This window comes from Lolium rigidum, chromosome 7, assembly GCF_022539505.1.
Source record: "Lolium rigidum isolate FL_2022 chromosome 7, APGP_CSIRO_Lrig_0.1, whole genome shotgun sequence".
NCBI classification, from domain to species: Eukaryota; Viridiplantae; Streptophyta; class Magnoliopsida; order Poales; family Poaceae; genus Lolium; species Lolium rigidum.
This window is the reverse complement of record NC_061514.1, coordinates 303623695-303647320: the sequence shown is the minus strand read 5'-3', so window position 1 is coordinate 303647320 and position 23626 is coordinate 303623695. Positions and strand designations below refer to the sequence as shown.

Below are 23626 nucleotides of genomic sequence, written 5' to 3'. Positions count from 1 at the left end.
CGGGTTTGCGTCGTTCCGGACGCCGCGGCCGTCCGCTTTTGCGGTGCGTCCCCGCGCTGGGCCGCGTTTTTGTCCGGCTCGATCCATCCGGACGCGCGGGCGCGGTTTGGGTCGCGCGGTTGGAGATGCCATTACAGTTTAAAAAGTACTGTTTGGTGAGGTTCAACTGAAGAAAACGACAGGATCGATCCAGCGGTGGAGAGCCAGATGCTAGTCTAGCTTTTCTTGCTTGTCTTTTTCCGACACACAGTCAGTCCCCTCCTCTACAGGCTACACTGACCACTGACCAGCTCGCCACCGCCCAATCCGCCGCCGGCGACAGATCGAAGGTCGATATCTCCGCCGGCGACTAAGCAGTACCGAGCTACTTCCTTCTGCTTACTCAGCTGTTTCGCATCCGGCGTCTATCTCGCTGCCGGCAAGCTTCCGCCGACTCCAGGTAGTTTCATATAGGTCCTCCTCTGATCCTCCTCTTCGTGCTGTGTGGTTAAGATACTCTTATATTTTTTTTAGAGAAAAGATACTTTTATATTGAGTTGTGCTCTCACAATTAATTTGCCGGCTGCAACATGATGGAATGGAGGAGGGTGTTATGTTCACAGTTCCAAGATTTAGAGGATACGGGTATTTGCTAATCTGCTGATATAGTCCTGCTATTTGTTTCATTACCTGATTCTGCGGATTTATCAATAATACAAATTCTTAACATGCATGTAGGGCCTCTGTAACTGCAGAACCTTACATCTGAAGTCTTACTTATACCTAAGCATGCTTAAATCCTGATTACTGAAAGAAGTACTATTATTATTACCGACAGCAAGCTTGTGATATGAAGTATATGAGGAAAAATATACTTTCATAGCAGTATGTCCTCGTTGTTCTTGCTAAGCTTGTGGATCATCATTAATGATTGCCAAGTGATCAACTGATCTTTAGCCATTTATGCTGCTTAACCTGGTGGATTGCTCCAAACCCGCCAGGCCTTATGTCTACGGAATGGGAGGGAGTAGAAGTCAAGAAACCCCTCCTGGTGACTGGGGATCACAGAGCCTCTTCGATCTGGGTGGTCGTTGCAAGCACCGCCATCGCCGTTTGTGGATCCTTCGTGTTCGGCATATCGGTATCTGTCTTTTACCAAGCCCATTAGTGTCTCTATGTATTTATATAGTAGAGAGTATGCATTAAGATCCGGGAGCAATAATATGTGAATGCTTCTGTTTAATTTGGTGCACCACTGTCCTACTACTGTTCTACTGCAAATATTTGCAGTTGAGAAGTTAACTGCGGCTCCCTGTTTTGCAGGTGGGCTACTCATCGCCATCTCAAGAGGGCATCATGCATGATCTTCATCTTTCTTTAGCTGAGGTGATGGATTGCTGCTATTTACAATAGCATTTTTTTGGTTCATCTTGATGTTGATGACCTGGTGGCCTGGTGGGTCAAGTTTACACATTTTCAATGTAAAAATCTTCGCATTTAACCATCTTGCAGTATTCCGTTTTCGGATCAATATTAACCATTGGAGCAATGATGGGCGCTATTCTCAGTGGTGCCATAGCAGACAGAGTTGGTCGAAAATGTGTAAGTATCAATCATGTTTCCATCCTGATAACTAAGGCAACTGAAAGAAGAGAACCATGCGATGGGGGTGTTTTCTCTCGACTAATGGACTTATGTGCATTTTCGCGTGCAGGCAATGGCAATATCAGATGTGTTCTGCATTCTTGGATATCTCTTTATAGTCTTTTCTAAAGTACCCTCTTCCTCCTTTCTCTATGTACTTCTATTCCGGTATATAACTTGAGCACAATTACGTCAATTCTTAGTTCATCTCGTAATTGTTTTTCTTCCTTTCTGTATATTTTCTTCTGTAGAATTTTTTGTGGCTTTACCTTGGAAGGCTCTCAATTGGATGCGGAATTGGCCTGTTTTCATACGTGGTAATTACAGTAATAAAGCTCCGTCTTGTTACTTGTCCAACGAATTCGGTTTGAAAATTGTGTTGCCTGAACAGGTCCCAGTCTATATATCAGAGGTAACTCCCAAGAATCTTAGAGGACGTTTTGCAGCTGTAAATCAGGTTTGTCCTCAGCCAAGGAGATTTCATTACTTGGATAGAGTTTTAACTTACGAAGGCAAGCACCTCCACCTCTGTAGCTGATGATATGTTGTGGGGCGTCCCTTGCCTATGCTGTGGGGACTTTTATCACCTGGCGTACCTTGGCAATCATCGGTACATTAATTTGTCTGAATTTACTTTTCTACCATTCCAATAATTAAGAGCATAGGTTTCAGTTATGTTTGTTGTCTGAATTTACTTTTCTACCTTTGTTTTAGTCCAACCTATCTGCTTGAAAAATCATGCACTTGTATAACTAGATATTTAGTGCATACCGATATGTATAAATAAACGAGAGTTGTTTCTTTTGTAGGAGTGACACCATGTTTACTCCAACTCGTTGGCCTTCTTGTGATTCCTGAATCTCCCAGATGGCTGGTAAATTAGCGAGCTTTCCTTGTACTGTTGATACTTGATAAATCTCGTAGTTCCGTCTTTCGGTTCTAGAATTTACTTGATTAGCCACTTTATGGCCTAGTCAATAGAACGAAACACTTCTATTATGTATATAGCAGTATTTATGTGGCATTGACAAAGCTGTAAGATGGTCATTTCTTAACGTTACACCAATTTCATATGTAACGGAACAGATTTTGGGGTTACATCAGTTTATACAAATATTCAGTTTGACATATAAGATCCATATTCATTATATGGATCCTACAATTTCACTCCCTCTGTACAAAACTTTGATGAAAACCCATACATGTCAGGCTAAGATCGGACATCCCGGTGCACTCGAGGAAGCGTTACAGAAGCTAAGGGGAAAAGAAACTGATATCTCTGAAGAGGCAGAAGAAATCAAAGTATTTGACTATTTAGTACTTGAGAGTTGAAATAGAACACCAATTTAATCATGCATCACTATAAGATCTAACTAATTTCATAATCTGTATAATCAGGATTTCACAGAAAAGATTCAGCACCTCCCACAGTCAAAGATATGGGACCTGTTTCAGAAGGATTACCTTCATGCTGTCACCGTAAGTATTTTAGAAAGGCATTTCTACCTAGAAAGAAAATGATTTTATAATTTTCTAAGATATCAGGTATCTTTCAGGTCGGTGTTGGGCTAATGGTCCTTCAACAGTTTGGGGGAGTGAATGCAATCTGCTTCTATGCCAGTGAGATATTTGTTTCAGCTGGTAATGAATATTAGCAACCTGTTGCCTTTACATTCTCCTGTCTACATATTGCAGTTATTGTGTTGCCTTAACATTCTCCTGTCTACATATTACAGTTATTGGACATAATTTTTACCATGTTTTACTTTGGGAATCAGGTTTCGCATCAGGGAACATGGGGATGCTCGCTATGGTTGCGGTTCAGGTATCTTAATCATGGCTCTTATGCCGCTTTTATTTCCTTCTCAGTTTTCACTGATGTTAGGTATATAGTTGAACTTTAGTGTCCCTGTAGGTTCCGATGACGACACTTGGAGTGCTTCTTTTGGACAAGGCTGGAAGGAGGCCACTTCTAATGGTAAAAACAGATATAATCTTTTGCAGATAATAAAAATAAACATACACTTAGTAATGGGTTCTAGACAATAATTTTCATGCTGCAATACTCTAGGTCTCTGCAGCTGGGACATGCCTCGGTTGCCTACTAGTTGGCGTGTCATTCTTATCCAAGGTTTCAAATCACCGGAAGTGATCTCATCCCTTATCTTTTACATGACATTGATTTGGTCCTCATAGGACCACAAATTTGCCAGTAGTTTTACTCTCCGAAAAACAGGAACATCATTGGGCTAAGGACCTGAACGTCGTACTTGCTTTGGCAGGAATTCTGGTATATACTACGTACTACTCTCATTAACTAGTTCTCTTCACTACTGTCAGAGATGTCTGGCTGTTGTAAACATATCTGTTACTTGCAAAACCAGGTCTTCACTGGATCTTTCTCGCTTGGAATGGGTGGAATACCATGGGTTATAATGTCAGAGGTACCTCTCCTGGCCTAATTAACAGTTGGGATTACTGTACGCTTGAGATTAAAAAAACTATGGGCCAGTACATTAGCACTATCCCAGAATTTGACAGCATTTCGTCGCTGGACATGCAGATATTTCCTATACACATGAAAGGAACAGCAGGGAGCCTTGTGACCTTAGTGAGCTGGCTCGGCTCGTGGATCGTCTCATATGCCTTCAACTTCCTCCTGCTGTGGAGCTCATACGGTAAATGTATTTTCTTCACAGGAAATAGACCTTCTGATCAAATAAATAGGCATGACAAACTCTAGCTTCATCCGTATGCATATTGTGTCCTGGTTAACCAGAAGCTCTGCTTATGTTTTTTTTTTTGCTGCCGTGGACGGTCTAATTTCAGGCACATTTTTCATGTTCGCGAGCATCTGCGGGCTGACTGTTTTGTTTGTGGCGCGGCTGGTGCCGGAGACTAAAGGAAGGACCCTGGAAGAGATCCAAGCGTCCATGAACTCGTCCTTGGCGCCAGTTCCTTCTGGAATTAACAGAATTGCATAGGCTACAATACATGGCTAGTTTGCTCTCTCCAGTTTGCATTTCATTTTGAATATTGTTAGTTTCAGGAGTGCCGGTCTGGGATACTGTAATATTGGTTGTACAAGTAACACAAATAGTGCCTTGACACAAATAGTGCGTCCATGAACTGTCGACAAAACTATTTTGAAGTTTGACCCTGAGTTGGCGCCGAGAATGGAGCCGAAGTTGTGCAGGTTGGCACCAATAAAATTTAACTCGGCGCCAAGCAAACGTGGAATGGAACTGTTTAAGTGGTTCGGCGTCATGGTCTTTGGCGCCGACACTTGGCTCTAACCTACACTAATTCGGCTCCATTTTAGGTGGCATCGAACCTAGGGGTTAGATGAGGCATTAGTTTCGTTACAATGTTAGATTTGTCAAAAAGAAAATATAATACCTCCATTCAAAAGTAAGTGTTTCAGTTTTATCTAGATACCACTTAGTAGATTCATGTATATTTAGAAAAAATTAAGACACTTATTTTTGAACGGAGAGAGTATGCAATTTGAAGTCAAAATATTATGTTCAGTATCTGCTTGTAACGGCAGATTACAGAAACGGGCGTAGGAAAAGATAAGAAAAGAAGTAAACCAAGTGATAAGGCGATGGACGCGCTCCCGCCACGCCGCCACACACGCTGCTGCTGGCTGGACTGGACTGGACGGGAGAAGCAGGGCATGGCGCAGGCGACGCAGCCGCTTCGGCTCCGCGTCGGGGCGGCAACATCTCAGCCTGCACGCCTGCACCATCCAACCCATCCCATCATCCGTGCGCGCGAGGGCGGCGGCAGGAGGAGGACGAGTGCGCTCGTAGCGGCGTCGGCGGCGAAGGGGAGGGCGGCGGAGGTGGTGCGCGAGTTCTACGAGGGCGTGAACCGGCGCGACCTGGCGGCGGTGGCGCCGCTGATCGCGGAGGGGTGCGTGTACGAGGACCTGGTGTTCCCGCGGCCCATGGTGGGGCGGGACCGGGTGCTGGGCTTCTTCGGCGACTTCATGGGCTCCGTCAGCCCCGACCTCCGCTTCGTCATCGACGACATCTCCGGCGACGACCCCTCCGCCGTCGGCGTCACCTGGCACCTCGGTACGCCCTGATACGATCTTTCTCCTCGATCGGGCGGTGCTTGAGTTTGATGCATGCATGCAGAGTGGAAGGGGCGGCCGTTCCCGTTCAGCCGGGGCTGCAGCTTCTACCGCTGCCAGCCCGACCCGCAGCGGCAGGGCATGATCCAGATCGTGTAAGCATCTCCATCTCCATCTCCATCTCCATTGGAAAGAAACACCAAATCCATTCAAATTCTGCGTCCAGATTTGCCAGCTGCAAGATTGCAATTGCAGGTACGGACGGGACTGCGTGGAGCCGGCGACCAAACCAGGGGAGTTGGCGCTGGTATGTTGATTCACATCTGTATGAACCGACGATGGATCCCTTCACTGATGCACTCCACTGCGCTGTAGGTGGCCATCAGGGGAGTGACGTGGCTGCTCGAGCGCTTTCCGAGCCTTGCCGATAGGCTCTGACACGCCCTGTTCATCCTCCTCACGAGCTTGCAATGGATCGATGGACTGCAAATCCACTCCCCCACCCCGTCGAAGGTTCCGAAAAACAAGTGTATGCGTGTGTTGAATTTTCGCTCTATAAATAACCTGCAGAGTTTTCAGTGTTATTCAACTATGACAGTAACAATCAGCAAATGAAGAGCTGAGCACAATTCAAAGGGGAAATAATCTGGTAGCTGCTAGCTATGTGTTGCTATAGAAAGTAAAACATATATATGGAGGTTCCCCCTTGGGCTGCAGTTTCCTGTGGTGGAGGTTTGTTGGTGTGTACATGGTTTCCGGTGCAAAACGACAAGAATCTCTCATCTTGGATCAAGGTGTGCGATTTATGCGTGTGTGTTGTAAGTTGTAACTCATGATGTAACTTCTACTTGGTTGATAGCTTTGTTAATTAAAACCGGGCTCATTTCAATCCTTTCGTCTAAAGTAAAACATATATCACGAGATGTTAATTAACTTTGTAAATGTATGTTATGCCTCACCTTCCACAAGAAACATCTTCTGAGTGGTCACCGTGATTTGTTGACCAGGCGTCCGGATCATGGAGATGCCACCGGGAGGATTGTGGAAGAGGAAGAATAGTTGCTCACTAGTCTGAAGTATGTTAGTGTCAACTCTGTTAAGTATGTTGTGCATGAACTATATTACTTAGTGTTGATGGTCTGAACTTGGCTGTGCAGCTTTATATTACCTATTTACTTGTGTGTTATTATTCAGTTCCTAGTAGCCTCATCACATGCAAAAAGAGGTTACTATACGTACTATGTTGTTGACAACCAAACATCAGTTATATCAGGGCTGCTCCATGGGCTACAAATGTTGCAACCAAACAACCTAAGCTCAAAAAAATCTTTACGGGCTACCAAACAAAGTGTCAAAAGTGGCCTAGAGCTCGAATCAAACATGCTAACATCCACGGAACATGCCCCATGAAGAGAAAAAATTGACCCATTCTACCAAGCACACTCTAAGCTTTCGAAGTTGTACCCTATCTCTGTTGAACAACAATTCTTCCTTCTTTTCAGTGTACATGTCAGCTTTGAACTATGTATTGGTATTGACATCTGAACAATGTATAGAATTGATGATGTCAGTTCATAAATGGAAAGCAATATCATATATATACATGTTTTTTTATGTAATTACAGAATTTGTTATGAAGACCGGAATAAATACAATTTTGTGAATCGATTATTCATTCGCTAGTTGTATTATTATTTTGCTTTTGCTAGTTTTGGCGGAGTCCTCTTCGACGACAATGCCAACGTGGCTGGCCGCGGTAACGACGAGGCCTAGAGTGAGCCGAAGGCGAGAAATAAACTTAATAGCGGGAGAGGGGGATGGGGCAGGGGAGGGGTAGGGGGTTGCCAAGGCAGCGCCAGACTTTCCGAACATGGTAGCGATAAACCAGCAGCAGGAAGAGAACATGGTATTGTGGGCGGGAGATGCGCGGTACTGCGCTGATCATGGGAGGACGATGGTTCGGCCTACGGTTGTTAGTGCTCCCTATCAAAAGGGGAGACGAAATGCACGCGGGAGGGATGGCAACGTTGTTTACCAAGTGCTAGCTTAGATCGAGCGAGCGATCCCTAGGTGGGTTCTTATTCATTTGGCAAAAGATTATCGCATAAGAGCTAGCTTAAACTGCTTAAATTCGATGTACCCAGATTTTTCGGGCACGATTGGTAGCTCGCATCACCTCGAAATAGGCTCTGGGAGCAAAATTCGGCCCATTTGGTTGCCCAGAAAACCCCTCTGTACTGGCCCACCTGCTCCTCAAAGCACCTCCGGGCTAGGTCCAGTGCGAACGCCTGAATCGGCGGTTTCCCAGAGCTAGGTCTTGAGCTAGGTCCTGTGGAGCCAAAAACCGCCTCGTTTTCTACACTGCACGCAAGTGTGCAAAACGCGGTAGACGCGACATAACTCCCATGCTCCACTCCCTTCAATTCACTCCAGTCACCGCTGCACTACCACCCCGGTCTTTTCTCCCCTCGTCCAATCAACCACCCCTAGGCGTGTATTTTTCGTGGATGGAGTCTCGGGTATTTAGGGTTTTCTCGAGATCGTGAATAAATAGGCAGAGGAGACATGTCGGTGGGGTGCCGGGTGGCCCACACCACCCCTAGGCGAGGCCAGGCCTGGGAGAGAACTCGTTGCTTGGGAGAGAACTCGTTGAGGTGATACCTTGTTTTCCTGAAGGGGGGGTAGAATACCATGTCGCATGTCGGCATGCATATCCAACATCTTCAAGGTAGAACTTACCCTCGGGGATTTGCAACCCATCAGACCTTGACAAGCTGTCGGCCAGGCACTGGCGGACCTATGTTGGGGCAAAACCGGGCCATGGCCCGCCTAGCCCAGGATAATTTAGCCTATATACCTACAATTTTTGGTCCAATAATAGTCCATTTTACCGATGTTCAGTATATTGGCCCGCCCAAAAAATTTGGGCTACTTCCGCCGATGCGGCCAGGATGCTCGCATCATGAGCTGAACCCTCCCACCCGGCAAGCACGTATGTGAACTTCATATCGAAATCCACACAGCTGCTAGCACGTTCTGGCTGGTGTAGTGCTTCCTCCCGCGAAATGCTGCAGACATTGATCTCGGTAGCTTTGCAGTCACATGAGTACCATCAATAGCCCTAATGCAATCATGTCAAACAATTAGCACAGTCATGTTTCTAACAGTACAACATATATGATAAGTAGAACGATCATTATTTTGTACTCACCCTAAAATACGGGAACCATGCCACCTGTAGCTGTTCTTGATCTTCGGTGGTGTGTTCGACGATGATGGCTTGATCATGTCACATCTGAGCTCCCCAATTGCGTACAACACCTGCTGGAAGTACCGAGAGATAGTCTCCGTGGATCGCCTGAATGTGCTATTGATGACTCTGAACCTCTATTTATGACCCACGACATGAAGAAATATTACAACTTGTTCTTCGACAGAGGTGTGGATGCTATCAACCAGAAGTCATATTTCCTTGAACGTTGCATAGAAAGGGGCTCTTCTCATCCGAAGCATCTGATAGCCTCTACATCGTTGCAGTTGTAGATGTAGTTTAGGTTGGCCATCCTCTCATGATATCGTTGTAACATAGGACCGTACCTGACACGAGGAAAAGCAGCATGTCTAACTGCTCTCTTGTGCACCATCAGGATCCAGACTTGTATGCAAATGATGAGTGATGCGGCGTGATGCACAAGTTGGAGCTGGTCTGTCTAATCAAACAAGATCTATGCATTACGAACGGTCTTGTAGAACCCAACTAGTTCTACCAATATGAATCTAACACTACAATAGACCAAATGAGTTTTCCCTTACCTCTGTCATGGCGGACGATGGACACGGCCGAAAGCCGCCGCAGATGTGTGCAGGCTCCGCCGCGGCTGGAAACGACCTATCCCGGAATTGCTTTAAAATCCGTGCGATGCACCAACGCGGAGAAATCAAAAAACCAAACGGTCCAAAAACTACATGATACATACGAGCCAAAGGATGCTCATACTACCAAAAGCGCTCAAATGTATGCCCACCTTCCATTTTTTCTTGCATCCAACACTGCCGCGTCGGTGGCCATGACGAAGAAGTTTTTGCTCACGGGCAGCTGGTGGAGTCATCGGTGTCGTGTACGTACGTACGCGCATAGCTTCGGCTAGAAGGTCTGGTGCAGTAGTCGCGTCTCGCGGGCGGAGTCGATCGTCATCAGAGTTCCTGTGCGGATCAAAAGGTCGATGTTGAAGTCGCAGCCCGGCTGGAGGCGCTGCATGCCTATCTGATGAACTACATGCAAAACATGCAAGCACGCGAGGCAGCATTTTTTTTCACGTGTACACCACCTGGGAGATGCATATCTCGCCTGCGTAGCATGTGTGCGCCGGCCGCGCAGTTTTGCTGGTGCCGTAGGCTGGTAGGCATATATAACCTCCGCATTCGAAATATGAACTTTTAGAAAGCTAGTTTAAACTTTTAGAAAGTCTTCTATTTTGAAACAGAGTTAGTTGTTTTTCAGTTCGTGTAGAGAACTAGAGATGAACATGGATACCCATGCGGCCATGCCCCATGTATCCGCTAGGTAAAAAACCCATTAGAAGTATGAAACGTAAAATTATCTATAGATATATAAATAGGAAAAATATCATACTTATCGGGTATAGGTGATACACGTATGAGATCGTAGAACTTATACCTGTGTTATCACCAGAATTTGACCAAGGTGGAAGTGGGCCACGATCGAGATAAGCTTGAAGGTTATATATGGAGAGAATACGAAGATCGGCCTTGTATGCAAAGTTGGGCTAGATGGCCCATTTATCTGTAATATATTAGATCGTATCTTAAAGTTAGGAGTTAGAGTTTTACCCGTGCACGGTTAGGTGCACGCCCACATTAGAAAGTCCCCTGGACTATAAATATGTATCTAGGGTTTATGGAATAAACAATAACTCACGTTCAACCCCAAAACAAACCAATCTCGGCGCATCGCCAACTCCTTCGTCTCGAGGGTTTCTATCAGGTAAGCGACATGCTGCCTAGATCGCATCTTGCGATCTAGGCAGCACAAGCCCCACGTTGTTCATGCGTTGCTCGTATCGAAGCGCTTTTGATGGCGAGCAACGTAGTTATCATAGATGTGTTAGGGTTAGCATTGTTCTTCGTTTAAGCATGCTTACGTAGTGCAACCCTTGCATATCTAGCCGCCCTCACACCTATCTCAGGTGTGGGGGCGGCACCCCGCTTGATCATTATTTAGTAGATCTGATCCGTTACGATTGCTCCTTGTTCTACAAGGATTAGTTTAATATCTGCAATAGTTAGGCCTTACAAAGGGGGAGGATCCGGTGGCACGTAGGGTGGCGTTCGCAAGTCCTAAACAGGATGTTCCGAGGATCAACTTCATTGTTGGTTTTTAGGCCTTGTTTAGGATCGGCTTACGAGCACCGTGCGTGGCCGCGAGGCCCAACCTGGAGTAGGATGATCCGATTATGCGGTGAAAACCCTAAATCGTCGTAGATCTCATTAGCTTTATCTTGATCAAGCAGGACCACCAAGTATTCGTGCACCCCGCACGAATCATGGGTGGATCGGCTCTTTGAGCCGATTCACAGGATAACCTGAGAGCCGATCGAGGCTCGTATTTAATGTTTACATGTATGCCTCGGCAGAAACTAAGCGAGGCATCCCCATCACCTTCCTGACCAGGTATAGGTCAGGTGGCACGCCCTTGCACTTCGCATCGCCGCGTGTGACCAGAAGAGCATTGCGGGCCGTCGCTCGGAGGGGTCTCAGCCAGCCGCAGCTCTAGGCTCTTCCCGGCTCTACGGTGTTGACAAGGCCGCTGCCCGCCGGTGGGTTTTGGCGGTCAACACATTCTGGCACGCCCGGTGGGACAATCGTCTACATCAACCACATCGCCATCTACATCCGAGATGGCGGACGGCACGCCAGTCACCTACGAGGAGCTGCCTGACGAACTCAAGAAGCAATACAACGAGATCAAGGCCACCCTCGAAGCCGACCTCATCGGCTCATATCACAGAACCCGTTCGCATGGCGTCAGGCGGAAGGAGTTCTCACCGGAAGGCGCACTCGATGAAGTGGACCTATCTGCCCCATCAGAGGAACGTACCAGGGCCGTACGCCATGAGATTGGTGGCATGGTGGCTCACTCGTTGCGTCTCCATTCCGAGAGCATCGCCAACTCCTTCGTCTCAAACTCCAAAACAAACCAATCTCGGCGCATCGCCAACTCCTTCGTCTCGAGGGTTTCTATCAGGTAAGCGACATGCTGCCTAGATCGCATCTTGCGATCTAGGCAGCACAAGCCCCACGTTGTTCATGCGTTGCTCGTCTCGAAGCGCTTTTGATGGCGAGCAACGTAGTTATCATAGATGTGTTAGGGTTAGCATTGTTCTTCGTTTAAGCATGCTTACGTAGTGCAACCCTTGCATATCTAGCCGCCCTCACACCTATCTCGGGTGTGGGGGCGGCACCCCGCTTGATCATTATTTAGTAGATCTGATCCGTTACGATTGCTCCTTGTTCTACAAGGATTAGTTTAATATCTGCAATAGTTAGGCCTTACAAAGGGGGGGAGGATCCAGTGGTCCTGCAATAGTTAGGCAGCATGTCGCTTACCTGATAGAAACCCTCGAGACGAAGGAGTTGGCGATGCGCCGAGATTGGTTTGTTTTGGGGTTTCCCGGCTCTACGTGCGATGTGGTTGATGTAGACGATTGTCCCACCGGGCGTGCCAGAATGTGTTGACTGCCAAAACCCACCGGCGGGTAGCGGCCTTGTCAACACCGTAGAGCCGGGAAGAGCCTAGAGCTGCGGCTGGCTGAGACCCCTCCGAGCGACGGCCCGCAATGCTCTTCTGGTCACACGCGGCGATGCGAAGTGCAAGGGCGTGCCACCTGACCTATACCTGGTCGGGAAGGTGATGGGGATGCCTCGCTTAGTTTCCTGCGGGGCATACATGTAAACATTAAATACGAGCCTCGATCGGCTCTCGGGTTATCTCGTGAATCGGCTCAAAGAGCCGATCCACCCATGATTCGTGCGGGGTGCACGAATACTTGGTGGTCCTGCTTGATCAAGATAAAGCTAATGAGATCTACGACGATTTAGGGTTTTCACCGCATAATCGGATCATCCTACTCCGGAGTTGGGCCTCGCGGCCACGCACGGTGCTCGTAAGCCGATCCTAAACAAGGCCTAAAAACCAACAATGAAGTTGATCCTCGGAACATCCTGTTTAGGACTTGCGAACGCCACCCTACGTGCCACTGGATCCTCCCCCTTTGTAAGGCCTAACTATTGCGGATATTAAACTAATCCTTGTAGAACAAGGAGCAATCGTAACGGATCAGATCTACTAAATAATGATCAAGCGGGTGCCGCCCCCACACCTGAGATAGGTGTGAGGGCGGCTAGATATGCAAGGGTTGCACTACGTAAGCATGCTTAAACGAAGAACAATGCTAACCCTAACACATCTATGATAACTACGTTGCTCGCCATCAAAAGCGCTTCGATACGAGCAACGCATGAACAACGTGGGGCTTGTGCTGCCTAGATCGCAAGATGCGATCTAGGCAGCATGTCGCTTACTCGATAGAAACCCTCGAGACGAAGGAGTTGGCGATGCGCCGAGATTGGTTTGTTTTGGGGTTGAACGTGAGTTGTTGTTTATTCCATAAACCCTAGATACATATTTATAGTCCAGCGGACTTTCTAATGTGGGCGTGCACCTAACCGTGCACGGGTAAAACTCTAACTCCTAACTTTAAGATACGATCTAATATATTACAGATAAATGGGCCATCTAGCCCAACTTTGCATACAAGGCCGATCTTCGTATTCTCTCCATATATAACCTTCAAGCTTATCTCGATCGTGGCCCACTTCCACCTTGGTCAAATTCTGGTGATAACACATGCCCCCTGGTTTTGGAAATGATATTTCCAAAATCATTACGTTTTTCTTTCGTCGGGTCATGTCATGGCAGAGCAGAACCATTGCAGCATTTTTCGTCATGATGCCCTGTCCTCTCGACTGCTCCGCGCGATTTGACCGTTGTCTTTGGGTACTGCCTCCTCGAAAACTGTTGTGGCATTGAATTTTTTCACCGTAGCCCCCTTTTATTTAACCGCTCTGAGCAGTTCGCCATTTCACCATCCTGCTCTGTCCTGGCCATCGGCACCAAAAACCCCCAAACTCCCACAGCCATGTCTTCCTCTTCTTCCTCTTCCTCGTCGGTCTTCCACGACTCCTCCTCCGAGCTTTCCTACGGGTCCTCCTCCTCCCGCGAGACGCCGCCGGACATCCGCGCCCCAGAAGCATGGGACTCGGAAGACCACGCCTCCTCCGTCCGGTCCGAAGACGACCAGTCCACGACCAGCGGGGACGAAGATCTTCGGTTCCTCGCCGTCGGGAAGCCGGAGTCGGAGAGCGAGGACGACCGGTCCCCACGGGACGGCTGCCCCACCTCCGAAGAAGAGGAAGAGGAAGACGACGACGACGACGACGACTCCCTCGAGGGTTACCCGCCAGCGAAGCGCCTCCGCATGTGGTGGGACGACGACAGCAGCGACGATGAAGACGAAGATGAAGCTCCCGTAGAGGGCTATGGGAGCAGCGACGAGGAACCCATCGGCAGCAGTGCCGATGAGAGTTCCGAGGACGACGACGAAGGAAGCGATGGCCCGTAGATTAAGATCTACTAGTATAGGCCTAGCAGTAGTAGATTGGTCAATAGACCCTTCTTTTGTTCTTCCTTCCCGAGCAATCGGCTCTTTCTTTGTAAGAAATCCCCTTATCAATGAAGAAAATCCCTTAATTAATTTCGCTCCCTTGCCGATTGTCGAATGGAGTTGTCGTACAGGGAGCCGACGGCAGAATATCGGCTCATCTTGCTGTCTGAGGCCAAGCTGTTGTATAAACTTATTTCGCTAAAGTCGATATCAGCGTATCGGCTCTGTTCTCTGAAGTCGATGCCCGTGCATCGGCTGTACTTGCATATTGTTAATCTCCATACGTTTTCTCAAGTCGATGCCTGTACATCGGCTGTGATTTTCTATATATATATATATCTTTTTTTTTTTTTACTGGCCGATTCTGAAATCGGCCCCCACATCTTACTGTCCATCATCCCACATGCTTGGGAAATATTTCTTGAGGTGTTGACCATTAACAGCCACGGGGAACTTTTCGCCGCTCAATTCCTCCAGCATGTATGCATTACCCTTCAAGGCCTGGACAACTTTGTACGGACCGTGCCAATTAGGAGACCACTTGCCATATGCCTTATCCCTGGTTCCCAATGGCAACACGGCTTCCCACACAAGATCACCAACTTGGAACTCCTTTGGCCTAACCTTTTTGTTGTAAGCACGAGCCACCCTGGCTTTGTTCTCCTTAATCTTCTCCAACGACCAAAGCCTGAGTTCTGTTGCGTCCTCAATAGTGTCGCTCATCAAAGCTGCATATTCTTCAGCTGTCAGATCATTCTGAAACGTGACACGTCTTGATCCAGCCGTAATTTCCCAAGGCAATACGGCCTCCTGTCCATAGACAAGCTGGTACGGCGAGGTCTTTATAGCTCCATGGCACGACATGCGGTAGGCCCATAATGCTTCTGATAACTTCTCGTGCCAATCCCGAGGGTTCTCGTCAATTTTCCTCTTGATCAGCTTGATCGGGCTCGATTGGACGCCTCGGCCTGTCCGTTAGCTTGAGCATAGTATGGGGATGATCGGATCGGTTTAATCCCTACGTCATCACAGAACTTCCTGAATTCTTTAGAAGTAAAGACCGAACCTCCATCGGTCGTGATAGTCTGGGGAATTCCAAACCTATGAATGACGTGTTCTTTCACAAACTTGATCACGTCCTCTGATTTCACCTTTTTCATAGGGACGGCTTCCACCCACTTGGTGAAGTAATCTGTGATAACCAAAATCCATTCATGTTTTTTACTTGATGCCGGATGGATTTTGCCGATCATATCCATGCCCCACCCCGAAACGGCCAAGGCTTGATGATGGGGTTCATCGCCGATGCTGGCACCATCTGAATTTTTCCAAACATCCGACATGCTTGGCACCCCTGTAATAATTGAAGCAATCTTCAAGCATAGTGGGCCAATAAAACCCCGATCGCTCGATCAACCACTTCATCTTATGAGCCGATCGATGTGTTCCACAGGCGCCTTCATGCACCTCATGTAAGAGCCGATTAGACTCGGTCGGTCCTAGGCACTTGAGTAGCAACCCTTCCAATGTCTCGTAGAACATATCGTCTCCTATAAGGACATACTTCATGGCTCTGTATCTTACCCGTTTAGGTGCCCCCGAGCCGAATCTTTCAAATAATCGAAGATCTCGGCTCTCCAATCATTCTGTTCCGGGAATTGTATCCGAACTTCCGATCCGTCGGCTATATCTATGTAGCTTGACGCCATTTGTGCGAGATTGTTGGCATCGGTATTCCGGGACCTTGGGATCCAATTAAAGTTGATGTACCGGAACTGTGTCATCAACTCACGGCATTCCACCCAATATGGGAACAGCGATTCACTTTCGCAATTATATTCCTCCGTGAGCTGGTTAATCACCAACTTTGAGTCTCCAAAGAGCTCTACAGCTTCCGCTCCAGCTTCCAATAGCAATTCCATTCCCTTACGTATTGCCTCATATTCTGCTACGTTGTTGGTGCAAGGGGTAGATAATCCGATGGAGAAGGAGTATTCCGCCCCCGAGGCGATACGAGCGGAATGCCGATGCCGCAACCATCGTCACAAACCGATCCATCGAAGAACATAGCCCATGCACGTATGGATAGTGCTGCTATATTGGTGTTGATCCGTTCGGCGATGAGATCGGCCAACGCTTGGCCCTTGACCGCCTTCGCGGCTGGTACCGGAGATCAAATTCCGACAGCGCAAGCATCCATTTACCGAGTCGGCCTTTCAAAACGAGGGCCGACAACATGTGTTTGACGACGTCTGATTTACGGATGACGATGATCTCTGCCGTCGAAGGATGTGATGAAGCTTGGTGCGGGTGAAGAATAAGCGGAGGCAAAGTTTCTCGACCTCGGGGTATCTTGTCTCCGCGTCCGAGCATCCTTCTGCTGAGGTAGAAAACGACTCTCTCAACGCCATCGTAAAGTTGCACCACCACCGAAGCAATGGACGTGTCGGCCTGCGACGGGTAGATGTAGAATGGCCTGTCTTGCTCGGGGCGGAACTAGCACGAGCGGCGTCGTCGGATATCGCTTAATTTCATCAAACGCCTGTTGCTCGTTCTGCCCCCAATGAAACTCGTCGTCGGATTTGGTCTTCACCGGCGCCATGAACGGCTCGATTCGTCCTGACAGATTAGAGATGAACCGCCGGACGAAATTGATCTTGCCGATGAGGCGTTGAAGCTCCTTTTTCGTGGTCGGCGGCTGCATGGTACGCACCGCCTCCTGACTTTTCAGGCCGATCTCAATTCCCCGTTCATGAACCGGAAAACCTAGGAATTGACCAGCCGTCACGCCAAAGGCACACTTCTTCGGATTCATTCTCAGCCCGAATTTCCGAGTCCGGTCTAGGACGCGCCGTAGATCGTCCAAGTGCCCCTCCATGGAGACCGATTTGACCACCACGTCGTCGATATAGATCTCCACCAACTTGCCGATCAGATCATGAAATATATAATTCATGGCTCGTTGGTACGTTGCACCAGCATTCTTCAACCCAAAGGTCATGACCACGTACTCGAACAAGCCTACCGCCCCTGGTACCCTGAATGCGGTCTTGTGTATGTCTTCCGGAGCCATGAAAATCTGATTATAACCGGCGTTGCCATCCATGAAGCTCAACACCTTGTGGCCGGCAGCGGCGTTTATCAATGTTTCCGCCACGGGCATCGGATATTCGTCCTTTGGGGTAGCTCGTTAAGATCTCGGAAATCGATGGCCACGCGCCATCGGCCGTCCTTCTTCTCCACCGGAACGATACCGGAGATCCACTCGGCATACCCGCATGGCCCGATGAATCCGGCGGCCAACATTTTCTCAATCTCCTTCTTGACTTCTTCCAGAATCTCGGCCCTCATCTGACGTGCTCGTTGTTGGAACGGCCGAAATCCTTTCTTCAGGGGGAGGCGATGCTCAATGATGCTCCTGTCCAACCCAGGCATCTCTGTGTAATCCCATGCAAAGCAATCCGGGTATTCCTTCAACAGGGCTATCATCTGTCCCCTGAGCTGCGGATCTAACTTCTTGCTGATAAAAGTAGGTCGAGGCTTATCCCCAGGACCGATGTCGACTTCCTCTAGCTCATCAGCTGATGTGAACCCGTACCCTAGCTTCCCGTCACCTGTGAGGTCGACGCCGCATACTGGGAGAGCGGGTGATACGGATACAACGGGCCGATTACTAGCGTCGGCTTCTACCTTGATCATCACCAGGATGTTTTGGCGGTGTCGGGGCCGATCACATGGAGCAGCCTCTTCCTTGTCTTCGCCACGAGAGCAGTTGCCCTCGCCTTTATCTTCATCAAGGGGGTGCCCCAGTTCTATCATGTTGATGTCGAACGGATGTCCTGGTTGGCACCTCCCAGGGTGAGTACCGTTAATCCTGTCAACGGCACGCGCCGGTGAATTATGCGCTCCTGGTGCCGCCGATGTGCGCGACAACGGCAGACGGGGCTGGAGTGGCACTTTTCCTTGGTAGGCCGTGAGAGCTGGCTCTAACAAAGAGTGCTGATTCTTCATGACCTCCTTGATCATCCGAACGGCGACATGCTCCAAAGTATTCACCAGGCTCTCGGAGGAATATAATTGCGAAAGTGAATCGCTGTTCCCATATTGGGTGGAATGCCGTGAGTTGATGACACAGTTCCGGTACATCAACTTTAATTGGATCCCAAGGTCCCGGAATACCGATGCCAACAATCTCGCACAAATGGCGTCAGGCTACATAGATATAGCCGACGGATCGGAAGTTCAGATACAATTCCTGGAACAGAATGATTGGAGAGCTGAGATCTTCGATTATTTGAAAGATTCGGCTCGGGGGGCACCTAAACGGGTGAGATACAGAGCCATGAAGTATGTCCTTATAGGAGACGATATGTTCTACAGGACATTGGAAGGGTTGCTACTCAAGTGCCTAGGACCGGCCGAGTCCAATCGGCTCTTACATGAGGTGCATGAAGGCGCCTGTGGAACACATCGGTCGGCTCATAAGATGAAGTGGTTGATCGAGCGATCGGGGTTTTATTGGCCCACTATGCTTGAAGATTGCTTCAATTATTACAGGGGGTGCCAAGCATGTCAGATGTTTGGAAAAATTCAGATGGTGCCAGCATCAGCGATGAACCCCATCATCAAACCTTGGCCGTTTCGGGGTGGGGCATGGATATGATCGGCAAAATCCATCCGGCATCAGGTAAAAAACATGAATGGATTTTGGTTATCACAGATTACTTCACCAAGTGGGTGGAAGCCGTCCCTATGAAAAAGGTGACATCAGAGGACGTGATCAAGTTTGTGAAAGAACACGTCATTCATAGGTTTGGAATTCCCCAGACTATCACGACCGATGGAGGTTCGGTCTTTACTTCTAAAGAATTCAGGAAGTTCTCGTGATGACGTAGGGATCAAACTGATTCGATCATCCCCATACTATGCTCAAGCTAACGGACAGGCCGAGGCGTCCAATCAGAGCCTGATCAAGTTGATCAAGAGGAAAATTGACGAGAACCCTCGGGATTGGCACGAGAAGTTATCAGAAGCATTATGGGCTTACCGCATGTCGTGCCATGGAGCTATAAAGACCTCGCCGTACCAGCTTGTCTATGGACAGGAGGCCGTATTGCCTTGGGAAATTACGGCTGGATCAAGACGTGTCACGTTTCAGAATGATCCGACGGCTGAAGAATATGCAGCTTTGATGAGCGACACTATTGAGGACGCAACGTAACTCGGGCTTTGGTCGTTGGAGAAGATTAAGGAGAACAAAGCCAGGGTGGCTCGTGCTTACAACAAAAAGGTTAGGCCAAAGGAGTTCCAAGTGGGTGATCTTGTGTGGGAAGCTGTGTTGCCATTGGGAACCAGGGATAAGGCATATGGCAAGTGGTCTCCTAATTGGCACGGTCCGTACAAAGTTGTCCGGGCCTTGAAGGGTAATGCATACATGCTGGAGGAATTGAGCGGCGAAAAGTTCCCCGTGGCTGTTAATGGTCAACACCTCAAGAAATATTTCCCAAGCATGTGGGATGATGGACGAGTAAGATGTGGGGGCCGATTTCAGAATCGGCCGATAAAAAAAAAAGAGATATATATATATATAGAAAATCACGGCCGATGTACGAGCATCGACTTGAGAAAACGTATGGAGATTAACAAGTATGCAAGTACAGCCGATGCACGGGCATCGACTTCGGAGAACGAGCCGATACGCTGATATCGACTTTAGCGAAATAAGTTTATACAACAGCTTGGCCTCCGACAGCAAGATGAGCCGATGTTCTGCCGTCGGCTCCCTGTACGACAACTCCATTCGACAATCGGCAAGGGAGCGAAATTAATTAAGGGATTTTCTTCATTGATAAGGGGATTTCTTACAAAGAAAGAGCCGATTGCTCGGGAAGGAAGAACAAAAGAGGGGTCTGTTGACCAATCTGCTACTGCTAGGCCTATACTAGTAGATCTTAATCTACGGGCCATCGCTTCCCTCGTCGTCGTCCTCGGAACTCTCATCGGTACTGCTGCCGATGGGTTCCTCGTCGCTGCTCCCATAGCCCTCTACGGGAGCTTCATCTTCGTCTTCATCGTCGCTGCTGTCGTCGTCCCACCACATGCGGAGGCGCTTCGCTGGCGGGTAACCCTCGAGGGAGTCGTCGTCGTCATCGACGTCTTCCTTTTCCTCTTCTTCAGAGGTGGGGCAGCCGTCCCAGGGGGACTGGTCGTCCTCGCTCTCCGACTCCAGTTCCCCGACGGCGAGGGACTGAAGATCTTCGTCCCCGCTGGTCAGGGACTGGTCGTCTTCGGACCAGACAGAGGAGGCGTGGTCTTCCAGGTCCCATGCTTCTGGGGCGTGGATGTCCGGCGGCGTCTCGCGGGAGGAGGAGGACCCGTAGGAAAGCTCGGAGGAGGAGTCGTGGAAGACCGACGAGGAAGAGGAAGAAGAGGAAGACATGGCTGTGGGAGTTTGGGGGTTTTTGGTGCCGATGGCCAGGACGAGAGCGAGGATGGTGAAATGGCGAACTGCTCAGAGCGGTTAAATAAAAGGGGGCTACGGTGAAAAAATTCAATGCCACAGCAGTTTTCGAGGAGGCAGTACCCAAAGACAACGGTCAAATCGCGCGGAGCAGTCGAGAGGACGGGGCATCATGATGAAAAATGCTGCAATGGTTCTGCTCTGCTATGACATGACCCGACGAAAGAAAAACGTAATGATTTTGGAAATATCATTTCCAAAACCAGGGGAGCATGTGTTATCACCAGAATTTGACCAAGGTGGAAGTGGGCCACGATCGAGATAAGCTTGAAGGTTATATATGGAGAGAATACGAAGATCGGCCTTGTATGCAAAGTTGGGCTAGATGGCCCATTTATCTGTAATATATTAGATCGTATCTTAAAGTTAGGAGTTAGAGTTTTACCCGTGCACGGTTAGGTGCACGCCCACATTAGAAAGTCCCCTGGACTATAAATATGTATCTAGGGTTTATGGAATAAACAACAACTCACGTTCAACCCCAAAACAAACCAATCTCGGCGCATCGCCAACTCCTTCGTCTCGAGGGTTTCTATCAGGTAAGCGACATGCTGCCTAGATCGCATCTTGCGATCTAGGCAGCACAAGCCCACGTTGTTCATGCGTTGCTCGTATCGAAGCGCTTTTGATGGCGAGCAACATAGTTATCATAGATGTGTTAGGGTTAGCATTGTTCTTCGTTTAAGCATGCTTACGTAGTGCAACCCTTGCATATCTAGCCGCCCTCACACCTATCTCAGGTGTGGGGCGGCACCCCGCTTGATCATTATTTAGTAGATCTGATCCGTTACGATTGCTCCTTGTTCTATAAGGATTAGTTTAATATCTCGCAATAGTTAGGCCTTACAAAGGGGGAGGATCCAGTGGCACGTAGGGTGGCGTTCGCAAGTCCTAAACAGGATGTTCCGAGGATCAACTTCATTGTTGGTTTTTAGGCCTTGTTTAGGATCGGCTTACGAGCACCGTGCGTGGCCGCGAGGCCCAACCTGGAGTAGGATGATCCGATTATGCGGTGAAAACCCTAAATCGTCGTAGATCTCATTAGCTTTATCTTGATCAAGCAGGACCACCAAGTATTCGTGCACCCCGCACGAATCATGGGTGGATCGGCTCTTTGAGCCGATTCACAGGATAACCTGAGAGCCGATCGAGGCTCGTATTTAATGTTTACATGTATGCCCTGCAGGAACTAAGCGAGGCATCCCCATCACCTTCCTCGACCGGGTATAGGTCAGGTGGCACGCCCTTGCACTTCGCATCGCCGCGTGTGACCAGAAGAGCATTGCGGGCCGTCGCTCGGAGGGGTCTCAGCCAGCCGCAGCTCTAGGCTCTTCCCGGCTCTACGGTGTTGACAAGGCCGCTGCCCGCCGGTGGGTTTTGGCAGTCAACAACCTGCGTACCCATTTACCCATTCAAAATTTGACAAGTGGATTTATATCGATGTAATATTCCAAATTATTTTAATTTTTCCATAATCACGCTTGTAACTAGGCCAAATTCCACAATCGTTGGTAGATTGAGGATTAGACTCCTATTTAGGATCGCTTCACCTATCGCGGTACATATACATATCAAGTTCAGGTGATAACATCATGATGTGTTGATGTTTATGATCAAGTGTTTCTGTTTATGAAAATGCGATGTTGTTTATATTATGCATTTTTTCATAATTATGTGTTGATGTTTATACTGTGGTGCTTTTATAAATTATGGGTTACATGTTGTTATATATGACTATTTTTCAGTCAATTTGACTTGTTGTAAGTTCGGATATTTTTATGGATGCGGGGTACCCATTTTTCCTGACGGTGATGGGTATGAGAAAAACTTATAGCCGTGCGCACAAATCTAGCCCAAATTTAGGCTGAAAATGTGGGCCAAACGAACACAAACTATCGCGGGGCAGTTGGTCGTTGGTCCTCATCTTTAGGCCTCACGGACAACGACAAACACAATCTATAAATTTGCGGTGGCCCGTTGAAGATGACTAGGAGTGTAAATGGTACATATAATTTCCACTCCAAATCCACATCCGCACCCGTTTTTAATGATATGGTATTCACTTTCAGGAATCTGCTGATGTGAATATTGGTCAAGAGGATACCCGGTGGATACGGTAGCGGATATGATATTGATAATATCCGACGGATATGGATTATCTCACATTTTGCGAATTATTGAAGGTTCTCAAAGAGGATAATCTAATAAAATAACCCAAGCCAAAATGTTTAGACAACGTAGTTAGTTGATCGACCCAATTATGTATTCTACTAGCACGTAACTTCCTTTGTTACATATGAACAAGTGTATATGTTTATCTATAGTCCAACGTAAAATGCTTTCTGCTTACATTTTTTGCGTAAAAAGAATGTATTATTTCATTTGTATATTTTCTCAACCATCCGCTTCCAATCCGAGTCTGCCTCCGTAATCCGATATATTTCGTATTTAGATTTGGATCCGATCATTATCTGATTCTATCGAAATCCGCTACTACAAAAATTTGATAAAATATATGCACAAATAGCAAAATCTTATTTAATCCGTTTGCATTCGGGTGACCTTAAATTATTAGATTTTTTTTTTTGAAGTATTAAATTATTAGATTTGGCACCCAGCAGCCATGGCTTTGGCTGGAGGTCTTCCATATTCCTCTGA

At 47.9% G+C, this 23626-nt stretch overlaps 2 protein-coding genes across 3 annotated transcripts; both read left to right on the top strand.

The window, feature by feature from the left end:
* Positions 1 to 268: 268 nt before the first annotated feature.
* On the top strand, positions 269 to 4767 carry LOC124674238 (sugar transporter ERD6-like 5). 2 transcript variants are annotated; one of them, XM_047210279.1, is made up of 19 exons: positions 269 to 439; positions 981 to 1120; positions 1303 to 1365; positions 1492 to 1581; positions 1694 to 1753; positions 1875 to 1940; positions 2015 to 2080; positions 2158 to 2233; positions 2433 to 2497; positions 2833 to 2925; positions 3022 to 3102; positions 3180 to 3264; positions 3402 to 3448; positions 3539 to 3601; positions 3695 to 3754; positions 3860 to 3913; positions 4008 to 4067; positions 4187 to 4301; positions 4453 to 4767. In XM_047210279.1, the coding sequence occupies exons 2-19, from the start codon at positions 986 to 988 to the stop codon at positions 4605 to 4607; spliced, it is 1434 nt and encodes a 477-aa protein (XP_047066235.1). In that variant the 5' UTR covers positions 269 to 439; positions 981 to 985; the 3' UTR covers positions 4608 to 4767. The 2 variants fall into 2 exon arrangements, with proteins under 2 accessions (XP_047066235.1, XP_047066233.1); XM_047210277.1 differs by lacking the exon at positions 269 to 439 and adding an exon at positions 571 to 864 and having other exon boundaries at positions 937 to 1120.
* Positions 4768 to 5230: 463 nt separating this feature from the next.
* On the top strand, positions 5231 to 6593 carry LOC124673082. Its single transcript, XM_047209212.1, has 4 exons — positions 5231 to 5705; positions 5769 to 5859; positions 5960 to 6011; positions 6080 to 6593. Exons 1-4 carry the CDS (start codon positions 5231 to 5233, stop codon positions 6140 to 6142), a joined length of 681 nt encoding a protein of 226 aa, XP_047065168.1. The 3' UTR covers positions 6143 to 6593.
* The last annotated feature ends 17033 nt before the right edge of the window (positions 6594 to 23626 follow it).